This window comes from Camelina sativa, chromosome 1 (genome assembly GCF_000633955.1).
Source record: "Camelina sativa cultivar DH55 chromosome 1, Cs, whole genome shotgun sequence".
NCBI classification, from domain to species: Eukaryota; Viridiplantae; Streptophyta; class Magnoliopsida; order Brassicales; family Brassicaceae; genus Camelina; species Camelina sativa.
In genome coordinates, this window is record NC_025685.1 from 9,536,898 (window position 1) to 9,545,382 (window position 8,485).

The following is an 8,485-nucleotide window of genomic DNA, read 5'->3' on the forward strand; positions in this document are numbered from 1 at the left end:
TTTTTTTTTTTTTTTTTTTTTTTTTTTTTGTTTTATATATATCATCAATCAAAAAATTCATAGATCGTCGTCTCTTTCAGATTACGATCGCTTCTTTAACAGGTTTCTTCATTCACCCGAGAATCTTATAGTCCAAAAACCCAAGTTTCCAGAAGAAAAAAAATGCATGATTTTTGCTTTACTATCCCGTACGGGATGATTCTAATCGGCGGAGGATTAATCGGGTATATGAAAAAAGGAAGTATTACGTCATTCGCCGGAGGTGCAGGCACTGGGTTGTTACTCATTCTCGCTGGCTATATTAGTCTCAAAGCTTTTGAGAAGAAGAAGAATTCGTATATCGCTATTGTTCTCCAGACAGGTTCAAAGATTTATCTATTTCTTTTCCTTTTCAGCGATCTGGGTTTTTTATTTATTTAATTGACTTATTTAAGGAGTGGTTTGATTTTGTTATTTAAGGTTTAGAATCTTGTTAGAAGACTAATGATCTAGAGATCTGAATTAAGTAGTCTGGTTATATGAATATGATGATGATGATCTGGTTTGCGTGTTGATGATGCTAGATTTGCTAATCAAAGATGAAAAGCCAACATTTTTTTTGTTTTGGTTGTGTTTGGGTCTTCAATTGTAGCAGCATTTAATAGTAGTGTCTCTCGTTTATTGCAAATGAAACAATTTAGAATGCATTGGTTACAACAACAAGGTTAAAGGGTGGTGTGTCTTGTTTGAGTTGTAAGATGTTGTAGTTGAGTCGATTCCTGCTTTTTTTAATTAGTGTTCTTGCCATTGATTGACACAGCATCATCAACCTTAGACAAAATTAGCTCACAAAATCGATTTTGCGTTTTATTATTTGAAGAATTCTTCAGTGACTGAAACTGGTTGAATGTTTCTTTTTTTTTTTGATACAGTAATCGCAGCTGCTCTCACACTAGTCATGGGACAACGTTACTTGCTGACTGGAAAGATTATGCCGGCTGGTTTGGTTGCTGGGATCAGGTTACTAATCTTCCTCTTTTCTCCTGTCACAGATATTTTTGTTTGCATCCAAGATTTGGTAGTTTTAGTTTCTTACTCCATTGACTTAACCTTAGAACCGTATCTGTATTGCAGTGCTCTCATGACTTCTTTCTACGTATACAAGATTGCGACTGGTGGAAATAAATTCCCATCAAAAGCTGAATGATGGTTATGCAGGCAGCTCTGGTTTTTTCTTGGATGCAGATGATACTCACTGTTGTTGAATTTGTCGATTAGAAATCTCTACGGTGTTGTTGACAATGCTGCTGTCATAACACCTTAATAGCTTGTATTAGTCAAAGAAATGCATATGGTCTTATGTGTTTCTGAGATTAGTTTTCTTGTCATGTGTTTTTGTTAACCACAAACTTTGTTGAGCCATATTATATACCAAGATATCTGACGTTTTGATAAAAACTGGAAAATGATCCATATGGAAGTTGATCCTCTAAACTTCTTTGTACCTTGTGCCATTACAACAACAAATCTTGAACTGTGTTTGAAAGTATACATTGATTCATGACTGCAGTCATAAGTTAACTTTTGCAAGAATATTGAAGCCGGAGCCAAGCTATGCGATCATTCTTTTGCAGAAGTTGGAGAAAAGGATGTGCCCTGATGAAAAGGGAAACTTAAGCTAAAGGTCCTATCAGTGGAGGTGACACATAGGTAATTGTAACTAATTTATGTATATTTAGAATGCATAAAATGTTTTGGTTTATGTGTTTTTTATAGTTTCGAAATTTTAAATAGTGTTGAGTAGTAGATTTAGTTTACTTACATTGTAAATGTTAAAACATATTTAGATAAGTATATTTTAAACATTGTTAATCCTTTGCACGGTAACAGATATACAATGATTGTTTTGCAGTTTTTTTAAAACGATAGTGGTATGCTTAAAGGTGTTAAATCCAAATATCAGATTTTAATTTGGTTTTAGTTTGAACTATTGCACGTATATAACCTACACGTAACTATTTTAGAATGGCAAAGACATATCGTCCCATCCTGTCTTGTTTCATCTCGTCCCTATCCGTAAAAAAAATTATGTCCCAGAACTGTTTTCTTTTAAATAATTAACTATTAGACAATTTTTATCGTCCAAAAATATTGGGTAAGAACATAACTAAATTTTATGCTTTTCTCACATTTTTTTTACAGATAATTTATTTCCTTCTACAATATTAGATTGTTAATAGTAAATAAATTAAAAATCTACTTATTAATATTCAATTATGCATAAATATCTAGTAATACAATATACTCAACCAATTGTAACTATTGAATTTTAGAGTTTTAAATACTTATTTTAGGGTAATTACTTTGCTTCTTTAGAAATACAAATATAAATTAAAAAAATTTTGCTTCTTTTTTCAAAAAAAAAAGAATTTTTATACTTTTTCTTAAACAACAAATGTAATCCATGAAATAGTTTATTTTCATAAATATAGATTATTTTTATTATGATTACAAAATATATTAGTTACATAAGATCTTTTTAAAGATATTTCTTGCATATCTTGTGTTTTAGAGAGTACTTACAAATAAGTTGATTTTAAAATATCTTATATATCCATTAAAATATATTTGAATTGATTTTTATTAATTTAACATATATTCTTATATATTAATTAACTTTATATTATTAAGGCTATAATGAATGTTTTACTATTTTATAATACCTTTTAAATTAATTTAATTTATATTTTAAATTGTTTTTAAAAATTAAACTGGATTTGTTTATTTGTTCCTAAAACTGTGAAGAAAAATATGCACAAATATTAACTGTAAATTTCTTTTTCTTGTTTTTTCGTTTTTTCCTAAAATATTTTTAAAGAATCAGAAATTTAGATTTGATTTATTATTTAAACGTTTTTCTTATTTAATTTTGATTTATATGCTTTCCTTAATTAAATATTCTAACCGATTAAGATTTAGGCAAGATTATAGTTGATTAATAGATAATAAATATATTTGAAGAGATAATTGGGTCAACTAATCGTGTGTTAAATGACCCGCGTGGGATCTGACTTAATTTGAATGGTTAAAGAATTTTAATTCCATGATGTACTAATGTATTAATAATTATTGATTACTAACCAATTTATTTAAAAATTACCAAAACAAAGTCAGGTCCATGAGTATTCGTGCTTTAATAGTATAAATATTAGTTTTCAAAATTAGTAGTTCATATAATCGCGACATGTGTCAAGTATATCAATAATATTTTGACATATGTGAAAAGAAATTTATTTAATAATTATAAAAAACTAATAAAATCGTAAAAATAAAAGGATTACAATTAATATTTTTGAACGTACATAAAACCAAAAGTAATCTATTATATCATTAATTCTAACAAGAAAGTTATTTATTAAATTACTAATTTCAATAGGAAAATATGTGCAATTATTAAGGAAAATATTTGCAATTTAATTGCAGTTATTATTTATTATAATCATATAATAAAAAGAAATTTATATTAAAGTATAAAAAGGTTGAATGTGTTAAAATTCAGTTCCCTGCAACCACTGCAAGATACATAAGTAAACTTAATAACACTCATAGCATCTTCTCTCTATTGCTTCTTTAACTTTCCTTGCGCCAATCTGAGATAATATTTGATTGCAGAGAACAAGTGTTACAGCAACCTGTGTACGGTTCCGACAGGTGATCTCAGATCTTTAGGAAATCAAAAGCTTTTGACTCCGGATGAAGCTCCGTATCCATTACTAGTTGACTCAAATGTCACGGAGCCACCATTGCCTGAAGTAAGAAGTCAGCCTCCTGCTTCTAAGCCTACGCCATCAACGTCAGAGGAAAAAACAATAGAAGTTCCCTTTGCATTAATAGCCATGGCAATTCTTGTGAGCTTCTTTATTTCAGTTTAGTTTTTAAGTGCTTGTAACTTTGACTTCAAACTGCAATATCTGCAAGTAAAATCTATGAATAACAAAAACGTTTTAGTATATATCATTCTCTCTAAAATGTCAAATTTAGAAGAGGATATTAATAGGAATATAGAAATGGATAAACATGTTTTGAAATCCAACAAAACTAAATTTAGCTTATTTGATCTTTAACTCTCTTCCAATGGATTCTTCACCCAAATTTAACCATCTCTCTCTCTCTCTCTTTTCAAAGAAAAAAAGAAAACAAAATCAACAGTGAAACATGTTTTGAAATCCAACAAAACTAAATTTAGCTTATTTGATCTTTAACTCTCTTCCAATGGATTCTTCACCCAAATTTAACCATCTCTCTCTCTCTCTCTTTTCAAAGAAAAAAAGAAAACAAAATCAACAGTGAAACATAAGGGAAGGATTCTTAGTAGCAAAAATTAATTCTCATTTTTGTTTGTTCCTTCTTCTTTTGAGGCCAAAAGAGACCAGATTCATTTTTGGTTTCTTCAAAGGCCAAACCTGTTTTCTTATTTTCTCAGCAAACCCTTGTGCCATCTTACACAAAAAAAAAAAAAAAGAAAAGAAAGAATCTGTTCGTCTGAGAATTATCTCGATCCCTTTTGGATCCGAGGTTTCAAAAACATTCATGAACTTGGAGTAATCAATCATCTTCTTGTAGTAATAATCCAGGAAGATACAGATACAGAATGAAAATAAATTGCTTGTTCTGTTGTATGTCTGAGAAACGGTTCACCAGACGATCATCATCACGACAAAGCATCAAAGACTGCATTGATGCAAAGAACAATATAACTACATTTGAAAACATCTCTTTTAAAACAGGTCCGTCCCAGTTTTTTTTTTACCTTTTTTTCATTATGTAGATAGATTCTCAAATTCATTAAATATCTAAACGAAGCTGAGACGTATTTGCACATACCTGCAGATAGCAGTAGGCGAAAATACATAGCCGAGGAGATAGCAAAACTCGGGAAAGGGAACATCAGTGCTCATATCTTTACATTCAGAGAGCTCTGCGTCGCCACCAAGAACTTCAACCCGGATAATCAGCTCGGTGAAGGCGGATTTGGAAGGGTTTACAAAGGGCACATAGAGACCCCGGAGAAAGTACTTCTACTACCAACATTCACCTTACCTCTCTCCTTCATATTCTCTTCAGCGGTTTGATTCTGATTCTTTCATGTTTAGGTTGTTGCAGTCAAGCAGCTAGACAGGAACGGTTACCAAGGGAACAGAGAGTTTCTTGTGGAAGTCATGATGTTGAGTCTCTTACATCATCAAAACCTTGTCAATTTGGTTGGATACTGCGCAGACGGGGATCAACGGATTCTTGTCTATGAATACATGCAAAATGGCTCTTTAGAGGATCATCTTCTAGGTAACATAACAATCTAAACACCATAACTACATGTACTTTCACATACATCCACACATTTCGAAAGATTACATATATACTTCAGAATTGGTGCGGAACAAGAAGAAGCCGTTGGATTGGGACACAAGAATGAAAGTTGCAGCAGGAGCAGCGAGAGGGCTTGAGTATCTACACGAAACAGCTGATCCTCCTGTGATCTACAGAGATTTCAAGGCCTCAAACATATTGCTTGACGAAGAATTCAACCCAAAGCTTTCAGATTTCGGTTTAGCTAAAGTTGGTCCAACAGGTGGGGAGACTCATGTGTCAACGAGAGTGATGGGAACATACGGGTATTGTGCGCCTGAGTATGCTCTCACAGGACAGCTCACTGTGAAATCCGATGTATACAGCTTCGGGGTCGTGTTCTTGGAGATGATCACAGGAAGAAGAGTCATTGACACCACAAAACCAACTGAAGAACAGAACTTAGTCACTTGGGTATAATAATAATAATGCAATAACTTTTCTCAATCTAAAAAAAAAAAAACCCTTGATTTGTTTTTCTTAATTGGGGTTTTGCATTATACAATGCGCAGGCGAGTCCATTGTTCAAAGATAGGAGAAAGTTCACGTTAATGGTGGATCCATTGCTAGAAGGAAAGTATCCAATAAAAGGATTGTATCAAGCGCTTGCAGTAGCAGCAATGTGTCTTCAAGAAGAAGCAGCAACGAGACCAATGATGAGCGATGTAGTCACTGCGCTTGAGTACTTAGCCATGACCAAAACCGAAGAAGATGGACAAACTGTAGAAGAAGAAGAAGAACAAGAAGAAGAAGACGAAAGATCCAAACTTTGAGCAAATTTTTTTTTGGTTTGTTTGTTTTGTAATTTTAAATAATCGGTTTTTAGGAGATTTGAGGACTTTCGAATTCACCAAAGAATATTAAATGAGAGTTTTCGAGTCCCCCTCAGAAAATTTTAAAGAATTTTACTGAGAATTTTGTTCTATTAATCGATGATGATCTCTGGATTTGAGCGAAAGTTTCAGACTTTACTCATCGTTCGTTGTTAAGAATTAAAAAAAAAATCCCAACTTTTTTTGGAAAAATGTCTTTTTTTTTTAATTTTATTTGTGTTAATTAATTTAGGAAGATAAAAAAGGGGTAAAGGGGTTTAAGGGTTTGTCATAGAGAGAGAGAGAGTAATGGCTACCAGCTCAGCTTTGTGAAAAAAACGACAAAATCGACAAACGATAAACCCTACTCTCTGGAAGAAGACCCAATTCCTCCTTCAAGCTGGGGAGATTAGCTTCGCTTACGGCTATGGGGGTTTCTCTTCGTCACCTCTCTCCTTCCTCTTTCTGGGTTTCGCGTCGTCCTCGTGTTTCTTCTTCAATTCTTTCTTTTCTTGTGCCTCGCCGTAGAATCATTTCCAGGTTTACGCCCTTTTTTTTTGTTATCTATTCTTTTTCTCTCATTTTTGAAGTTTAGTTGAAGGGTTCGTCGAGAATTTAGCTTACTTATTCGTCAATTGCTCTGTTTCGTAAGTCTTTTGTTTGGTTATATAGTGACGATTCAAGTTTTGGGGTAGTTGAAAAAGCAGGTAAGGTGCTATTCAGTTTCTCACTTAGGAGGCTAAGTTGTTCTTGTGAAGGTTTCATACTCGAGTGTCAAAAAAAAGTTATTTAGGATTCGGCTGTTGTTTAAGTTAGAGGGGGTTTGGTTATTATTCTGAGCTTGAAGGTTGTTTCTCTTTGTGTTGATACCATTTTTGGTGCTTATGATTTGCAGGAAAATAGCTATTAGCAATGGAAATTCCGGATATTCCACTGCTGCTACTGATTGTGGGGGTTCCCATGGGTATCAGCATTCGGGTCGTCAACGGTCGTCCTCTGTTGAGTTTAGTGGAGAGTGGAAACTTAATTTGGGTTCGAAGACGGCAAGAATGGTTCCGCCAACTGTGAAACAAGCTGGAGCTGTGAGTGCTTGGAGGGATGAAGTCAATAACTTCAGAGGAAGAAATGGCGAACATGCTAACAACAACCAAGATGATGCTTTTGGTAACGGCAGTTATTATTTCAAAGGCTTTGTCCCTAAAATAGATGATGTCCAATCTTATGGAAACGGCCAGAACTTTGATTACAAGCTGAAGCAAGGAAGTGATATTACCACACTTGATAGAGAACTGAATGGATTTATGCAAACTAATAGTATAAGAAGACCGGTCATTGCATTACCAAGCAAGGATATTGAGGCTGAGGGGAAAACAGACATGACTCTGAGAGGAGATAAGGATACACATGGAAAACAAAGACCTCTTAACAGTGACTCGTCTCTTGACAATGCAAGCTATAAGAAATCAGCAACCGTTTCCCAAGTGGAAAAATGTACCAACCTGTCCAAAGTCCGAGCAAACCTCAAGAAAATATATGAGAGAGTTTTTGTTGTTGATGATGCGTATACTGCAAAGAAAACCGTGGCTAAGCTCATGAATGAATATAGGAATCTTGTCCATGCTTGCGATACAGAGGTATGTGGTCATGTGTTTGCTAATACTGTACATTGTTGTTCACATGGCTTAGAAATGCTAATGCTCTAGACGCTTCTTTTAATACTGCTTGTACTCTGGTAATCAATTCTGTAGGTGTCCAGGATTGATGTGAAGACTGAAACACCTGTGGACCATGGGGAGATGATATGTTTCAGTTTATATTGTGGATCAGAAGCAGATTTTGGAGATGGAAAATCATGTATCTGGGTAGATTTGCTTGGCGAAAGTGGAAGGGATATCTTGGCTGAGTTTAAGCCATTTTTCGAAGACTCATCAATAAAAAAAGTGAGCTAAAACGAGAAACAACTTGCTGTGTTTCTATTTATTTAGTGAATTCTGGATAATTTGGTGTTTCAAATTCTTATTTTAGCTTTCTCTCTTGTTGTGTGTTTTCTTGAAAAAACGATTGGCTATTTCTTCACCTTGCCTCTCCTTTGTATAGTTGAAGGCACTACTGACTTCTGAATCATGTTTTGTTTTAATTGTGTAAATCATTTTTAACCTTGACCTTTTCTTGTACTTATAGGTATGGCATAACTACAGCTTTGATCACCACATTATCAGAAATTATGGAATCAAGCTTTCTGGTTTCCATGGTGATACGATGCACATGGCACGATTGTGGGATTCATC

At 33.7% G+C, this 8,485-nt stretch overlaps 3 protein-coding genes across 4 annotated transcripts in view; all 3 read left to right on the forward strand.

Annotated features, from left to right (window-relative positions):
* Window positions 13-1,452, forward strand: LOC104785499 (protein FATTY ACID EXPORT 6). The gene is made up of 3 exons (XM_010510721.2): window positions 13-361; window positions 912-999; window positions 1,114-1,452. The coding sequence occupies exons 1-3, from the start codon at window positions 163-165 to the stop codon at window positions 1,184-1,186; spliced, it is 360 nt and encodes a 119-aa protein (XP_010509023.1). The 5' UTR covers window positions 13-162; the 3' UTR covers window positions 1,187-1,452.
* LOC104785509 (serine/threonine-protein kinase PBS1-like) lies at window positions 4,224-6,405 on the forward strand. The gene is made up of 5 exons (XM_010510731.2): window positions 4,224-4,766; window positions 4,870-5,051; window positions 5,133-5,322; window positions 5,405-5,799; window positions 5,898-6,405. The coding sequence occupies exons 1-5, from the start codon at window positions 4,631-4,633 to the stop codon at window positions 6,156-6,158; spliced, it is 1,164 nt and encodes a 387-aa protein (XP_010509033.1). The 5' UTR covers window positions 4,224-4,630; the 3' UTR covers window positions 6,159-6,405.
* LOC109124566 (DNA polymerase I B, chloroplastic/mitochondrial-like) overlaps window positions 6,494-8,485 on the forward strand; it is a 6,449-nt gene continuing 4,457 nt past the window's right edge. Inside the window, exons 1-4 of one of the 2 annotated variants that reach the window (XM_010510744.1) lie at window positions 6,495-6,737; window positions 7,093-7,831; window positions 7,946-8,137; window positions 8,379-8,462. In XM_010510744.1, coding sequence (XP_010509046.1) covers window positions 6,625-6,737; window positions 7,093-7,831; window positions 7,946-8,137; window positions 8,379-8,462 — 1,128 coding nt within the window. In that variant the 5' untranslated portion in view covers window positions 6,495-6,624. Of the gene's footprint in view, window positions 6,738-7,092; window positions 7,832-7,945; window positions 8,138-8,378; window positions 8,463-8,485 lie in introns of both variants that reach the window. The other variant, XM_010510754.2, reaches the window with a different exon arrangement.